The sequence below is a fragment of the Hyalella azteca genome, unplaced genomic scaffold, assembly GCF_000764305.2.
Source record: "Hyalella azteca isolate HAZT.00-mixed unplaced genomic scaffold, Hazt_2.0.2 contig16542, whole genome shotgun sequence".
In the NCBI taxonomy this organism is placed as follows: Eukaryota; Metazoa; Arthropoda; class Malacostraca; order Amphipoda; family Hyalellidae; genus Hyalella; species Hyalella azteca.
In genome coordinates, this window is record NW_025946360.1 from 1 (window position 1) to 16,310 (window position 16,310).

General features: G+C 36.8%; 1 protein-coding gene across 1 annotated transcript; it reads right to left on the reverse strand.

Moving 5' to 3' along the window:
- Positions 1–1,093: 1,093 nt before the first annotated feature.
- On the reverse strand, positions 1,094–11,279 carry LOC108666164 (anaphase-promoting complex subunit 7). The gene is made up of 10 exons (XM_018152983.2): positions 11,089–11,279; positions 6,408–6,630; positions 6,049–6,230; positions 5,408–5,514; positions 4,805–4,988; positions 4,380–4,583; positions 3,854–3,994; positions 3,196–3,323; positions 2,796–2,934; positions 1,094–1,596 (listed from the first exon to the last, which is right to left on the reverse strand). Exons 1-10 carry the CDS (start codon positions 11,152–11,154, stop codon positions 1,528–1,530), a joined length of 1,443 nt encoding a protein of 480 aa, XP_018008472.1. The 5' UTR covers positions 11,155–11,279; the 3' UTR covers positions 1,094–1,527.
- Between the last annotated feature and the right edge of the window lie 5,031 nt (positions 11,280–16,310).

Sequence of the window (16,310 nt, forward strand, 5' to 3'; positions counted from 1 at the left end):
GGAGATGGGCGAAGGCAGGGAGGGTGGCCAGGAATTGCAGAGCTTCGTTTAGGCTGTTCCACATGTCGGTGACTCGAAGCGAGAAGAAATGTCGTTGTTGTTGTTTCTTGCGCCCGTCACGCTCGCCAGGGGGGGGAGGCTCTGGTGGTGGGCGGGAGGCAGGCACCGGAAGAGGGGAGAGATGGGCGAAGGCAGGGAGGGTGGCCAGGAAAGCCGCTGCCTCCACGGGGTTGTCCCACAGTGAGGAGACGCTGAGAGACGTGATGAAGGCGGGGCAGGCGAAGAGGTGCTGAACGGACTGGAGGATATCTCCGCACTCCGGGCAAGCGGAGCTAGGGGAGCGACCGATCCTGGCGGAATAGGACGCCAGGGAGCTGCAGTATCCCGAGCGGAGCTGGGATAGCGCCGAGCGGTAGGGGCGAGGGAGTGAGGCCTCCAGTGATGCAATCGGCGGTGGCGGAGCTGCGAGGACGGCGTTTATGGCGTCAGTCGCCGCAACACGGGAGGCGATACGGAGCTGTATGGTGCAATGGTGAGAGACTCTTGTCTCTCGCACCCAGCGCCCGGGTTCGAGTCCCACTGAGGACAAGTTCTACCGGGAAGCTCAGCTCATGGTCAACCCAGCCATTCATCCAACTCTGGTTGATAAATGAGAACCTGGCTTGTCCAGGATGTTGTGAAATACAACCAAATGGTTCTGGCGGGTCAGTGAGCCAGTGATGGTCGTGGAACTACCAGTGGCACCAAGTGCCCGGAAAACTGACCTATCACCCCCCTCCCTAGTCGCCACTGCCAGGATGGGCTATTACAACAACAACGCGGGAGGCGATCTCCCTGCGGAGGGGCCGCTTGGCCTCTCTGTAGGCACCGGCAGGCATCATGCCATTACCCAAGAATGGTGTGACCAGGTGGCCGAACCTCGACTGGATGGAGGCCATCATGGGGCGGTGCCCCGGGGGGCAGAAACGATGCGGAATGAGGTATGGGAGGGAACACGAAGCCTTAGCTTCTCATTGGCAAGTTTTGTGGATTATCCCAAATAAAAAGCATGCGTTGCACTCACAAAGCGCGATAAAAATTTATTTCTCCACCTGTTTACACGTAATCAATAATATCAAGATTAAACAAAAGGTTATTTCATTGAACTGCAGAGTTGAATAACTTAATAGAGAACGTACGTAAATTTGGTGGCTGTTTATTGCAAACAATTCCTTAGGACCCCAGCCATAAAAATATCGCTTGCTAGAGGGCCAGTAAAAAACTGGTTTCGGAATCATTTTAATAAGCTACTCATTAATAATATTAATGAACTGGTAATTCTTTTTGAGAACAGATGAGATAATAATGAATGGCAGGATCCATACCACTGCATCCTTATATGATTCATAATTATAATGTCAGCATCTGAAGAGAGGTAATCAATATTCCTTATGGTTACGCTTGCGCTGCGTCAAAAGGGGTAGCTCATTAGTGTGGAAAATGCGAATATATTTACCATTTTTTAAGTTTAATCTTAATTGTTTATGCTCATTGTCCAGTAAAAGAGAAGTCGCCGTCCGACCACACGGCATCCAGGTCGCTCAGCTCGACGTCGCCCTGGAACAAAAGTTTACTAATTTTGTTATATCAAACAATAATATGGGTCTAAGTTAGGGTACGCACACAGTGAAAGCAGGTTTGCCCGCGCGGGCAACCTGCTCCAACCTGCCACAAGAATGAACATAGGATAATAATGTAAGTATTCACAGTGAAAACCTGTACGAATAGGCTTCTGTATTCTATGGTTTCAGTCGCCAGCCTGAGCAGGTAACCAGCACGCTGGCAACCTGCTTTCACTGTGTGCGTACCCTTACATAGATCTGTCATGAACACATCAACACGGAGATATTTAGTATAAAAACATCCTTCCACATTAACGTATAGGAATTTTCACGGATCCATACGAATAAAAAACAAATTATTTCTTGAAAATTTATAACAAAAATATAACAAACTCTCTTTTTTTTTTGTTGCTTCAAACTAAAACAAAAATCAAAATACGGCTGCACAACTCAGTACCATGAATATCTTCGCCATGTTCGATTTCCAAGGCAAACTGCGTCACAGAAGTGTGAGCAAAAACACACCAAAATCAAGTACAACATATTTAAGTTTGCTAAATTTTATCTCTTTTTAGAATGTTCTTGCGCTACAAGTTCTCAATTTGTTTTTATGTCCCTTGTGAAAATTATTGTGCTCATGAAGAGAAGCTCCACAAGTATTGCATTATAAAAAACACTATACGGTATTTAACTAACCGGGTTTTGCATTTAATTTTCTTGTGTATGTTTCAAAACGCCTATGCCAGGATTGTGACCAAACTATATTTTCTATGAACATTTACAGTTACCGCCCAGAGGCACATTTAAATTTGGACATGGCCTTGGAGGATTTACTGGCAAATCGTTCAGTGGTATCACGTATTGGGGAACCAAAGATCACGTCATGGCTCGACATTTAATCAACTATGTTGATACGAGACTTTTATTTAGAATATTAATGTTTATAGTGTTTTTATCTACCGAGACCATATATTTCTAGGTGGTGAGTAAGCATTTACCATTAACTAAGAGATTCTGTTAATGCATTGTACAAAATACTATTGGGCCAGGAGCAGAAGCTGATTAATGATTAATCAGCTTAACAGCGGATTAACGATTACTAATGAATCTCCATACACGTTGCCCAATTCCTACGCTACCATGAATGACGATAAAAATAACAACTACATGAAGTCTATAACCGCAATTGCACACCTCAGAGTCGTTAATATCCTCGACCTCCATGTCGAAGGGAGTGACATCGGGGCTAGCGGGGGAGTCTGTGTCTAGAGAGCCTCCCGCGCCGCTGCCTGCCGTGTTGGACAGCAGCAAGCTCACGCCTTCCGACACGTCTCTGGTAAAACAAAGATATTACATAGTTATATTTTTATTATTGTTTAAATAATGAAATTCGGATTGCATAAAAAATATAGATGGGAAACGCCACAAACTGTTGGTTGGCATAATGCTGCGCCAGGCCCCGACCACTTACTCCTGGTTGGCGTAATGCTTCACCAGGCCCCGACCACTTACTCCTGGTTGTCATAATGCTGCGTCATGCCCCGACCACTTACCCCTGTTTGGCATAATGCTGCACCACGCCCAAAGCACTCACCCCTGATTTGCATAATGCTGCGCTATGGTCTGGTGGTGCTGACTGAGGTCGTGCTGCTGCTGCTTGGAGTACACACATCTTCTTAAATATATGTTCCAAACCGATAACATTTGAAATGAACATCTAGGCTTTGATTTGAGTGTAAGTTAACACGTTGACTACGAAGTGGTACATATGCGTACCACGAAATGTATTTCTCCAGGACGTAGTGGTCTATAATTCAGGTTTCCTAAAATTGGCCAAATCCGAGAACAAAAAAGGCCAAAAAAGGCCGATAACTCAAAATATACTAGTTTATTTGTAGGTTTCACTATAAAAATTCTATTCATTTTCTTTTTGCAGTATTTAAAATTTAATTAGAAAGTACCCCTATCATAAATTTCAGCCGGCCAACGCAATTGAGAAAAACTAAATCACAGAATTTGTCCGGAAAAAATGACCGTCTGGCAACCCTGTTGAAAAACAGTACAAAAAATGAAATAATAGTACAAGATGAAGCAATCGTAGTCAACGCGTTAATTGGGCAAATGAAAGATTATACAAAATCATTCCATGAATCATGAAGACATGGAAAATTATAATATTAAAATTCATTGTCGCTTTGCAACATAATTATCTCCGACTTATTTGATATTGAAAATATTGTACGAGTTACTACCTTGTAAGGCTCGAATCTGTGAGGCGCAAGCTGCATTGCCTCCCTGTAGTGCAGAGCGGCCTCCTGCATTTTTTTCAGCTCCAGCAACAGTCCTCCCTTCAACAGCAAACCTTCCACCGAGAGCGGATCTATGGAACAGGCCTGAACAAACGTGCAACATCACACAACTTTAGAATAAATTAAGTCACTGGTGAAAGTTTACGTTACTCATGTAAACTGCTAGGAAATTTTGTGTCCAAAGATTTAACGTCATTCACATAAGATGCGGAAGAGAAAAAAAAAGTACTAAGGAGCGGAAATCAAGGCCCCGCCCACTTTGAGTTCCGTAGTCGTCTAGGAACTACGAAAGAGGCTAGTTCTTCATTCTAGTCCATCACTAAAATACCGGATCCAGGTTTCCGATATTGAAGGATACCCGATGCGTAAAATTTTTGGACTTGGTTATTCACACTAAAACAATTTAAGCTTGTATCAATGGTACCTAATTCCTTACTTTTCGAAGTATATTGGCAAATTTGAGGATTACCTTGTGAGCGAAGTAAATAGCTTTAGTAGTGCGTTTGGACACGTGGCAATAGTAAGCAAGCAGTATCCATGGATGAGCCGAGTTTTCTGACACCGACACAGTGGCTGCAGCAAGAACTTCAAGCTCTTTGATTCTGTGGTCACTGTAGTAAAGCGAGCCTAGCATCGCCACGCCTTCCATGCTCAAAGGCTCTAGCTCGTGTGCCTGCATAATGAAAATAACTCAATCAAGATGATTTCAATGAATATATATAATGCCATGCAAAAGAGTAGAGAAAAAATTGGATTTATGTTGCATTGTCATAAATTTCAAGCGCCATAACTTCAAAACAACTCAAAGTGGCAGAGCAAATTCACAATGACAAATAAATTTGCAAAACGGTAGATAATTTATTATTAAAAAAAATGATAAGCTCCTAAATTGACCTTTTGTAGAACAGGCATAGCGCATTTTTCATCGCCCTGCATGTAATAAGTTATGCCTAGAGTTGCCAGGAGATGAGCATTGTTACGTAGTGGCGAGTGTTCCTCCAGCTGACGCAAGGTTGATACAGATGATGAGAAGTCGCGATTAGCCCGTGCCGAAAGACCCTTAACAAATGTCAACAACCTGTCCAGAGGGGCCAATTAATCTTGAAATAGTACCATGAATTACCCAATACTCTTATTAGGTAAATGAATTTTTTTTAATGAACGCCCTAACTAGCTAGGAAATAAAAGATGTACCATATGAGGTACTACATTAATGTGTTTGTTTAGAAACAGAACTAAAATTGACCAAGATAAATTAATTTGCATAGGTACTTTAATACCAAGCAAGAGAAAATACTTTGGAATTTAAATATTTAATGCACGTTTCTTCAACACAGAAACTACCATAGTTAAAGATGAGTAAGCACATTCACGAAATGACTTTAATCCTACACGCATTACAGACTTAGAAAGTCATTAGTTAAATTAATATGCAACATAATATACGCAAAACAATAAATTGCATAAAAATTTAAATTATAATAGAAAAGGACAAACCACTCAGGTGGAGGAGAGTCCCCACTTGACATGATGTGTGTGACTTCTGACAGAGGGAGCCTCAGCATCAGGAGTTTCTCAGCAGCTTCGATTGCACAAGGACATTCCTAGGTCAACATGAGTAAAAATTGTCTGACTTAATTGACAGGCACGAAAATGATTCTCCTTAATAAAACTATAAACTAGGTTCACTTAAATTGCACATGCTTTTATTAGAAATACAACAACAGAAACAATATAATAAATTTGAAGAAAGATGAGCTAACAGTGCACAGCAGATTAAATTTACACAGCATTCCAGTCATAAGAAAAAAAATATCCAAATGTCAAAATTATGACCCATCTTAGAGGTAAATTTCAGTCAGTGAACAGAATTTGTTACAGGAATTTCATGTATGACATTTTTTGTGGAAGTCAGGCATATACCCTATTTGAAGGGTAAAAAAGAGGAAACAAAACAAAAATAAATGTATGCAATTTTTTAATTTCATCCATCAAGGTCTATAGGCCATTAGCCGAGTTTTAATTAGAATAGGTATAAAAATCCTTACTATCCTCCTAAAATAACCAAGAGTTAACAAATACTGTACCTAGACATAAATTTCAGCAATTTCTAAAAGTTTTTCAAATTCAATACACACTTTGAGGACTTCTTTGAAAGCAGAAATAGCAGACCGTTCCATGCCACTCTGCTGGTAGAGGTTGCCAAGTAACATGTTGAACTTAATGCTCCTTGAACGTGGACCAACAGTTTCCAGCACACTCAATGCAAGATTTGGCTGTCCAATGACTATATGACATTCTGCCATTGAATACTTCAATTCTGAAAAGAAAATAAAACTTTATAAGATGACAGTTAAAAACGTCAAAGGTGACATTGTAAAAATGTACAATGCACTGATGATTTCCATGATACCAGAACAGACACAGATTAGTATTACATGATGGAAGAATTAGGTAGCTTAGTAGGTATGATTCTTTAATCATCTTTTAGACTCACCCATCTCAGTTAATCCTTCAATATACAGATCAGAGGCTTTCACTATTTTCCCTTTTAGTAAACTTTTTGCATAAATGACCGATTTCTTGAGCATGGCTTCTGCTCTCCTGTACTGCTTTAGTTGCTGCAAACTGAGCCCCAACATTGCCATGCAATGGTAGCGGTGCTGACACAACATGCAGCTTTCTCCTTGATTCTCAGCAGCTGTCAGTACCATTGAAGCCTGTAAAAATAAAAGGAAATCAGAAATTCATCAGAAGATGTCAAGAGACAATGAAAAATCTATAGCAATCCTGTAAACTAAATTTTGATAAGAGTTTTCAAACAACTGGGTAGACCAACACTATTCACACATATAGAATGTCTGATTAATTTAAAAACTAATGCATAGTAATGACTAATGTTTCCATGATTATCAACTAAACACCCTAGGAACTAAATGGCCAGCATCCAGTCTATATCCTATGACAAAACATAGTTTAAGAATGTCGCTTCAGTTTAGCATGCTGCACATCTCCAACCACCAGACTTAATTCCCGTAACTTCTACATCAGGGTTTCTGAATACCAGGACATGAAATTTTGTTCAAACATGCAACTTTCTAAACGTTATCAATCCGCTATGCACCATCATAAAGAACAGTACAACATTACTGCATCTGCCAGCGATTTTCAAGATACTCAGTACCACCTAAGGTGTATTATTTTATATTCAAGGATTTGGGAATAACTGTATAATGTAAAATGAAAACCATATTGTAATTGTGTGTAACAGTTCTTATCCTCTTACAATAATGAATACATAGATTTTCATGTTCTATTTGTTCCTTCTTCTCATTACTTAGGTTTAAATTTCTTGAATGTAAACTTGATATGTCAATAATAATTGTACTTGCATTCTATACAACTGAACTGATGAGGAAGATGATCCCCTGAAACATTTTCAGTAAAGATATGGCAAACTTTCTTGTTATAACACTTCTCTTTAACTTCTCTTCTTGTTTGTTTGTCAACTACATAATCAACATTTAACACACTGCAACCTGTCCAATAGATCTAAAATTTTGCACACTTGCGTAAAGTCGGAGACAATGCTTGAATCAATTGACAGAATAAATAATTTTAAAAAATTAATAATAACAAATAAAAAAATATTTGGTTAATATTCAAAAATAAAATAAAAAATTCTTTGTACATTGGAGACACTGGCCTCTTAAGAAGTGTTGGTGAGCTTGCCATTTAAGCAGACTAATAATAAAAGTACATTAAGATTGAACACAGAAGTAAATGAAAGAGTTTTTATTGACCTTCCATTTTGAGTTAAGAGTTCTATGAGCAGAGTGTAGACCAGTAAGTACTACCATCCTGTAATCCAGCATGATCCTGTACAAGATATAACATAAAAGCTTAAAGTAGATCTAGAAAATTTAAATGAACTGGCAACTAAAGTTCTCTTATGTGCTATCATGATATTGAATGAAATCCTGTAGTAGGTTGGTAAATTATAAATGAATAATTTTGTAACAAATTTCTCATTTTCTGTTATGCTTGCTGCTTCAGTCCCAATCTGGAATATTGACCAAGATTTTCTAAAAATTACAAGTAAAAACAATCATTTTTCATGTGACTATGATTTTCAACAAATCTGGATTACCGGTACATATGATTTTCCAAAAACCATTGTTAAAAATAACCTATTCATCTTAATTTTCATAATATAAATAAGGTCAAGGTTTCATGAATAAGAGAAATTGCTCATAAGCACAGGTATTTTGATCCCATTCTCAGATGGCTTATGCCCAAATCCAGTCCAATTTTGAATATTAGGCAGAATTTAAAACAATAATTTGATAAGTAACATTTTATGATTTACAATAATTGCAAGCAATAATTTGTCATTTACCTGAATTCTGACTAAAGAAACCAGTCAAGGCCCTCAAGGGCCATAAGAACAGATGAAAATTACCATGAGAACAGTCATTTTTGGTTCATCCATGGGGGCTTCTGTCAGATTTTGTAATTTGAGACTCAATTTTCAAAATTTGGCTCTAATCCAAATAGTGAGATAAACAGTATAACAGTAATACCTATATATTAAAGTCTAGAATCCCATTTTAATTTACTTTGGATGTTAAATAAAATGTATAAAAAAAAATTTTAAAGACCACGTTTTTCATGTGGACTCAAAAGTAGAAAATAATTTTTCGGCAGCTACTGATCTCTGTTTGCTTTCATTCTCTTGGTCTTTTGTATTTCAGTTAAAATATTTTACAACATCTAAAACGAAAAACGATATTGTTATCGGAAGCTGAGCTTCCCTAAAAGTTTCAGAGCGCTAGCTAATGGGAAAGTTGGTGAAATATCGATTGCAAGATTTGATCATCACAGACACGAAAGCGAGCTAAGAAAAACGTGGTAAAAAACATACTTTCATCAATCAATGTACGTACCTATGTCACATCTTGCAAACCTAAATTTGTAATTATAGTTTTAGTATTTTGAGGAGATCATAGTGACAACCCAATTTTTTAAAATCAGTTCCTTTTTAATTTCCTCATCTATTATAAAGATTTAAACCAATTTGTTTTGTATGAATGTTTATTTTTGCATGATGGTATCCATGAGAGACCATGAATGGACCAGAACCATGATATATATACTCTTTGGGTCTACTTCACTAGGTACTGTCAAATGGGTTAATAAGGGACAGTCGTGGTTAATCGGGATGTGCATCCACATTTCATAGAAATGTTGTAGCAGCTAAATTAATCAAAATATTGCAAAACTAGAAATAGTGGTGTAAACTTCAACATTTTTACTACTGTATCTATTATGTATAAAACTAGTTAAGAAATCATACATTTACTATTTTTAAAAATCACAGAAAAAAAGTGTGAAAAGTGTGATTTTGGAAAAGTACCTACCTCTACTAAGGTCTGGAGCAAAAAAATTTTTTGCCATATTAAAAAATTTTACTTGCATAAAAGTTGCACAAAAGGCTTGAAAACAAATTTGTTGGCTTGAAAATGCAATTGACAAAATTTGCCTATCAGGCCCTATCTCATTCCCCCCCCCCCCCAAAAAAAAAGCCATTTCCGCATGAAGGGGGAATAAGAGACACCCCCAGGCCCCAGGGTAATAAGGGACACCCCTAAAAACATATTTACAGTTTAACCTCAGTTAGAAAAGGCTTCAGTTAACCAAAATATTGATTAACAGCAAAGAATTTTGATTACATTTACCTTGCTAAGCAAGAAAATTTCACTCATCAAAAAATTAATGTATCATCGTCATTACAAAATTGTATACAGAATGTCATATAGGCATAGAATTGTACACTGGGCATCATAGAATGAGAAGTAATTAACCTAAACTAGCTATGTTTTAGGGTAAACACACCATATTCTGACACTTTAAGGCATAGTGACAAACCAGAGATTTTTTAAAATCAGTTCATTTTTAATCTCCTCATTTACTCAAGATTTAAACCAATTTCTTATGTATGTCGTATGATAATGCTGGTATCCATGATACTTTGCTTGTCTACTTATAGGACTCAAAAATGAACTTGAGGGAGAGTCTAAAAAACTCTCTGCTTTGCCACTATGCTTTAAGGATGTAGCAAGAAATGAATGGCTATAAAAAGATCACCGTATGCGCAACTTGAGTTCTGATTGGTTTACGTCACTCTCAAAACACCACACTATAACTATGTGCCAGCAATGATGAAACGTCACAAACTGTTGCCATATTCATTTAAAAGTCTTTAGAATTCAAATCTACAAAACCGCTGAATTCGGACGCTGTGTGTGACTAAATTTGGCATATTGTAAGACTAATTCTGACAATGCTTCAAAACCGTAATTCGTAATTCTCATGCCCTGTGTTGGAATTCCTAAGCCGTGTGTGAGCTTTTATGAGAGTTATGATTTATGAGATACTATGAGTTATTTTATGAGTTATGAGTTATGAGTTATTATGAGTTATGATTTATTTTATGAGTTATGATCTTTTTTAATGGTGAATTCACTTAAGCCAACTAAAATGGTATGAAATTACAAGCCATCCAATAAGCTTATAGATAAAGAACAGAAGAAATGCTATATAGTATATGGCAATATGGCTCATAAATTCATAATGGCTGCCATAGTGACAAAACAGAGATTTTATAGAATCAGTTCATTTTTAATTTCCTAATTTACTCAAGATTTTAACTAATTTCTTATGTATGATAATGCTGGTATCCATGATACTTTACTGGTCTACTTATAGGACTCAAAAATGAACTTAATGGAGAGTCTAAGAAACTCTCTGCTTTGCCACTATGATGGCTGCTGTCTGCTGATATGCAGTTTGCAGTGGACAAGGTTGTTGTAAATGCTCAATGGCATGTTTATGGATATGGTAATATCACATCAATAATACGGTAATGAATGAATATGGTGATATCATAACAATAAAGGATAAACAAGTAAAAAAACACAGAAAATGTCATTTATTCCACATCTACACTACATAATCTAAGGCTCTAAGTACAATGAAAGAGGAGGACTTCAGACTAGGAGTTGCTTCTTGATTGTCTTTGTATCTTAAAACAGATGATGAAAAATTAGTACTAATCGAATTTTATCTGAATTTTAAAATATCTATTGTATATATCCCAATATTAAACAATTACTTACAAAATCCACGAGGTTGCTATGAAGCTCATTTTTAAATAACAGTTTCACTTGTTCGTATAAAGCCATGGTTATTTTTATGCTGGAGTTTATACTGTAAAGTGTAAATAACGACAATTCACTCGATAAAACAAACAGAACCTGAACCTGACAAATGCCAATTCTGACCAAACACGGTATAAAGAAAACAATGTACAACCGTCCGGCTGCTCGGAAAAGTAGTAAATAAATTAATTTCAATGAGAACGCGTCATCAAAAAATTGTTTTTTTATAGGTTTAAACTTGCGAATAGGGTGGTGAATTGACCCTTTAACCCAAATATTTGCATCATTCTCGCAAACTCGCATTGATGCACAAGATAATTTAATTTATAATAACATGTGTATGCGATTCAAATTTATGGTCCCAAGTTGTTTCTTTAGCAAGTCACGGCTAAAAGTATGCTTATATCTAGTATCATAATGGAATATCGTATTATTTTGATCGTAAAAACATGGTTTCTCAATAAATAAATATCATATAATTGGTGTTGCGCATGCACGCCTTTAGTTCAAACCAATAAAGTTCAAATTTTGAGTAAGCCTTGAATGTCTTTGATCAATGTTCCCATAATAGAAGTCACAAAGCCTCAACTTTTACTCGTCGACCTTCATGTATCGCAACAAAATAAATTGTTTTCCAAATGTGATAAATATATGAGCCACATTGATGTTTTACTTAAGGTGCTATTCTCAAAAAGGGTCTTCTTGTGATCGCTCTTCTCAACAAATCTGAACATTTTACACGCAATTTGATTTCATCTCAATTGCTTGATTAATAGCAATAACGCATATTCCTTCTCTCCTATAAGCCAAATATTCGAATAAGACAAAAAATTTCAGAGATTCTTTCTATCAAATCAATAAGCCAAGTTTCTTAAAGTGTTGTGATAAACGAGCTAATGTTAGATTGGGTTCTCTCTAAAAGGTTCACCGGAGACGCAATCTGATCTTACACGCCACTCGCTCAGCAGACCTCAGTCTGCCTCTTGTTAGGTGCCGCGGCCAATTATATGTATGTAATAGACCCATAACTACCTCGAGTGAATCTCTACTTTTAAATAATATAATTTAATTTTTTCGAGCAATTCATTCGTAAATAATCATATCAAGCAATTGGTATATCAATCAATTTACAAACTCTATTTGTGGTTATTTTTGGTTTGAAATAGAAAGAGAAGACCTCACTTTTCTTAATTAAGATACATTCTAAATTCGTTATGTGGATCAGGAATTCTTATTAAGTATTATGATCAAATAAAATACTGCTTGGGAAGTATAGTATTTGACGTGTTCACCGGGCTAAAATTTTCCCAAATAACCGGAAAACGAAAATGCATGATAATTTCGATCCATTAACCTTAACTAAATATATTTGATTGTACAATCAAATATTGCTTTATTATTATATTTAATTTATTTTGCAGATTTATTTATTGGATCCAATTAAAAACTGAATGATGTGGTCATGAAAAATAACTTGCCGGATACACTCAGTGCTCGAGGCAAGCAATGCGTGCGCTGTAAGGTGACCACAGGGGAAGACGTCTGGCTTGCGTCAGGCTAAACATGGACAGAGTTTGGTTACCGTCACTTGTATACACTCAGCCGTCATTCTAGACGTGATATAATGTATCGTCATTACATTGACATAACAGCTTTGAATAACCAAAAAGTTGTACACCATCAAATAATTTTAATTACTAAAATAAGGTAATTTTACAGATAGTTTTGAAAGCGCAATATAACTTGAATTTTACAATACACAATAGCTGCATCATAATTTTTAAAAATAGATTATATGAATTTTGATGGTTCTTATTTAATACGTAGTTACTCTAATTGTATTAGTTCTATGGTGATAAAAGTGATCATGGGAAGCAGAGTCAACTTTTACTGCACCGAAGTTTTCACATTTGGCAGCAATTAATTCATGTACAACATACACATCGCTGTGTACTTGGTTTACACAGCATGTAAAGGTTGGAAACCCGAAGGCCGTCCTGGGGCCTGCCAGTCTCGACTGAGACGCTACCGATGTTGGTAGGCGCTGATATTCGCTCTTCAGTTATTTTAACCTCCGGTCCGGTGTCGGCAGTAGAACAAATTCAGTGACTTAATATTTACAGAAAGCGTAGGTCAACGATCACTAGAGATTCGTTAGCCGTACACATGTGAGGCCTAATATATCATTTATCTCAAGATCATAAGACGCGATAAGTAAAGTGTTATCGATTATGAAGTTTTCTCATTATTTTTTTGTACGTCATTGAATTGGTTTTAGTTATCGTACAGAAGTTGAAGAATTTAGCCATTGAAATATTTGCATGATTTTGTGTTTAGAAAAGTTTAAGTTACACTGAAACAGAAAGAGGGCTTTCAAATATTAGATGTATAATATGATTAATTGATTTTCCAGAGTTCACTGCGTCAGCACTCTTTTTAGTCACTGTAACCAATTTTTAAAGCAGTTACAATATTTTTACTACTACTCCTTCTTCAAACACGAGCAAAAATTTCGCGTACTTCTTCTTTGATGATGTAAATTTAAGGTCTGAAGCAACAAAAGATTTTGGAGGCGTGAAAAAATGCCGGTCACAGCAAAACAACGATGGATTTTTCGTTATAGGCTCGCATGGAGCCATTTAAAATTATTGACTGCAATTTCCTTGCAACTTTTGACTCTCTTCTCATGTAATGGAGCAGCTGCTGGAACGGGTTAGTGAACACTTCACGGTTTAATTTGTTTATTATAATTTCTCAATTGCTTCCATTTCGACTCTACAATAATTGGACGCATCAATCAACCTTTATCTTCTCTAATCTATTTGAATATCACAAAATTTGTTCTGAATACTCGATCATAATTCAGAACAAGATTAATTCTAAATTCACATTAATTCAAGAGTTAATCGTTCCTGCGCCATGACGTAGCTTCGTAGATCCATGTGCATTTAACGAATTTTTTTATTCAATAATTTATTCGAAACAATTTGTTGCTGTTTCGAAACATTATGAAAACCAGTCCTCAATTCTCGGCTAATGACTTCGGAAAACTAGAAAATTTGAAACTATTTTTAAAACTGTGTTTATGTTCTAAATTTTCTTTCTGTAGTAAAAACACAAGTTCTTTAAACGAATCTATTCCACTTGAAAGGATCACTAGCGTGATCACAAGTTGTGATTACCTATTGTATTTGGGAAAATTTGTATTAGTTCTGCATAATAAGGAACAAATTGCCGTGTTCTTCAGTTGGGCTGTCGGAGTCGTTCTGCAAGGAGGGAGCCGTGCGGCAGCAATGTGACCTGCCCACAGACGAATGTTCAGGTGAAATAATATATGAGTTATAATTACTATTCTCACTTACATGACATCAATTATGTCTGTAAAGACCATTTTAATATTTCGAGAGGCCATAAACTGAATTAAATTTTCTGTGTGTAATTTTTGCTACTTACGACACTAGGTTTGCAAAAAACGGCAGAAATTTTACCGGAAACTTAAGCCAAGCATTTTATCGTGATGAAAATCAATTATGAAGTGTATAGGTTGATTCCGCTGGTGTGGTGTTATTGCTCATAAGCACTTCAACTGCCATATCACAGTTGTGATTTCAGTTCATCGTGATTTTTGTGAAACTATTTTCACCTCATCGGCTCATCCTATGAGAAGAATTTTGTATAAATTTTTGCTGAATTTAGGTTCAGGTCTGGAGCATCTTCCTCTGGGTTATGTGTTTGTGACTTCGCTTGTCACCGAATGGTCAATCGCCGGGACTTCAAATGCAAACTCGACAGCATCTCAACCTCACCGGTTAAACGGTGAGACTTCCGGGACGGCATAATCTGAACTCTTGATGACTGACCAAACAATGTCTTATCAATACCAATTCTTTATATTTGTATATATTGATTCCAATAGCTCAAATATTTTCGCAGATGTTGTGTATCTACAAATATCCTGCATGGAGACCTTAGTCATCCATTTTATTCGCTATTAATATCTGCCTCAGGTATTGATTTATTATACCTTATTAGTTAACGAAATAAAAACAAAACGCGAGTTGCATCAACCTGATCTATCAGGTTGATGTAAGGCACATCTGGTAAAGAGATGAATTTGTTGTTGTTTATCTGGTTGATATGTACGTACATTCTGCATATATTTATTTTGTAGTAACTTCGTTTAGGGAGCATAATTAATAAACTAGCCGAATCCCTTAACCCTACAGTGGTCACGTGGATTACATATATTAATCCACGCCTATGAAATTCGACTGTAACTAAATCTATCGAAAAGGTGGTTGGTCAGTTTTTCCACGTAACCACTAGTACTGCAGGGTTAAGTCGTCATTTCCCAAATGTTTGATTTGCTAAAATATTTTCAACTCACCTGGTTATCCGTATTGTAATTGTGATGCTAATTTTGTCAGGGCAGTTTCGCTTTAAAACATTAAAACTTACTAGTTCCGTCGTACACATTGATTCGTTCCAGTTTCTTTGTGATATTGCGTCTTATTCGATTTATTAGTTTCGATCTCCTCGTGTTAGCGACGAAAAAATTACCTAAAATTATTGTCAACAACACACTGTTTTTAATGCAATTTCAAAAACTCAGTTCTCTTCCCGGTGAATTCAAAACTACTTGGTGCAATTAAATACACCGAAATAATGTTTTGCTAATCTTTAAACCTCTTCACCTGGTTATTTTCACCCGATTTCAACCCCGCACAGCCGGCATCGAGGATGGCGGTGTGACAGGCAGCATGCGGGACGTGTTGCTCGTGACGCGCGTCACTCCCTGCGTCCTGCGGCTCAGCTTCAACCAGCCTGGGGTCGTGAGTTCGGATATATTTTTACTGTATTGTATTTGTGCTAGCAGAAGTTGGAGATATTTGATTGAATTTTGACATTTTCCGTGGCTCAGGAGCATAAATTGTAACTGTTTATGCAACCATAGTCTTGAGTACAGATTTCATTCGCAATGTGTGTATGTATAGTAGGCGATATGAACTTTTCAGGGTTCAATAAGTTGATCATAACTTATTTTTTTTCCTTGATATTTTGTAGGAAATGGTAAACATGAACTTAACACTTGTTTTCCTGCATCCTGGAACGAGTATGTCGAATGCAGACGAATGTGCCGACAACGTAGATTTTTTATAAGTTTATAAACTATATTCCAG

Bases quoted from the DNA above. Each gene is read 5' to 3' on its own strand.
- LOC108666164 (XM_018152983.2), bottom strand. From the start codon at position 11,154: ATGGCTTTATACGAACAAGTGAAACTGTTATTTAAAAATGAGCTTCAT. The intron at 6,631-11,088 runs GTAAGTAATTGT...TTATTTTTACAG, and splicing joins ATAGCAACCTCGTGGATTTT to GCTTCAATGGTACTGACAGC. The intron at 3,324-3,853 runs GTAGTAACTCGT...CTCAAATCAAAG, and splicing joins ACAGATTCGAGCCTTACAAG to CCTAGATGTTCATTTCAAAT.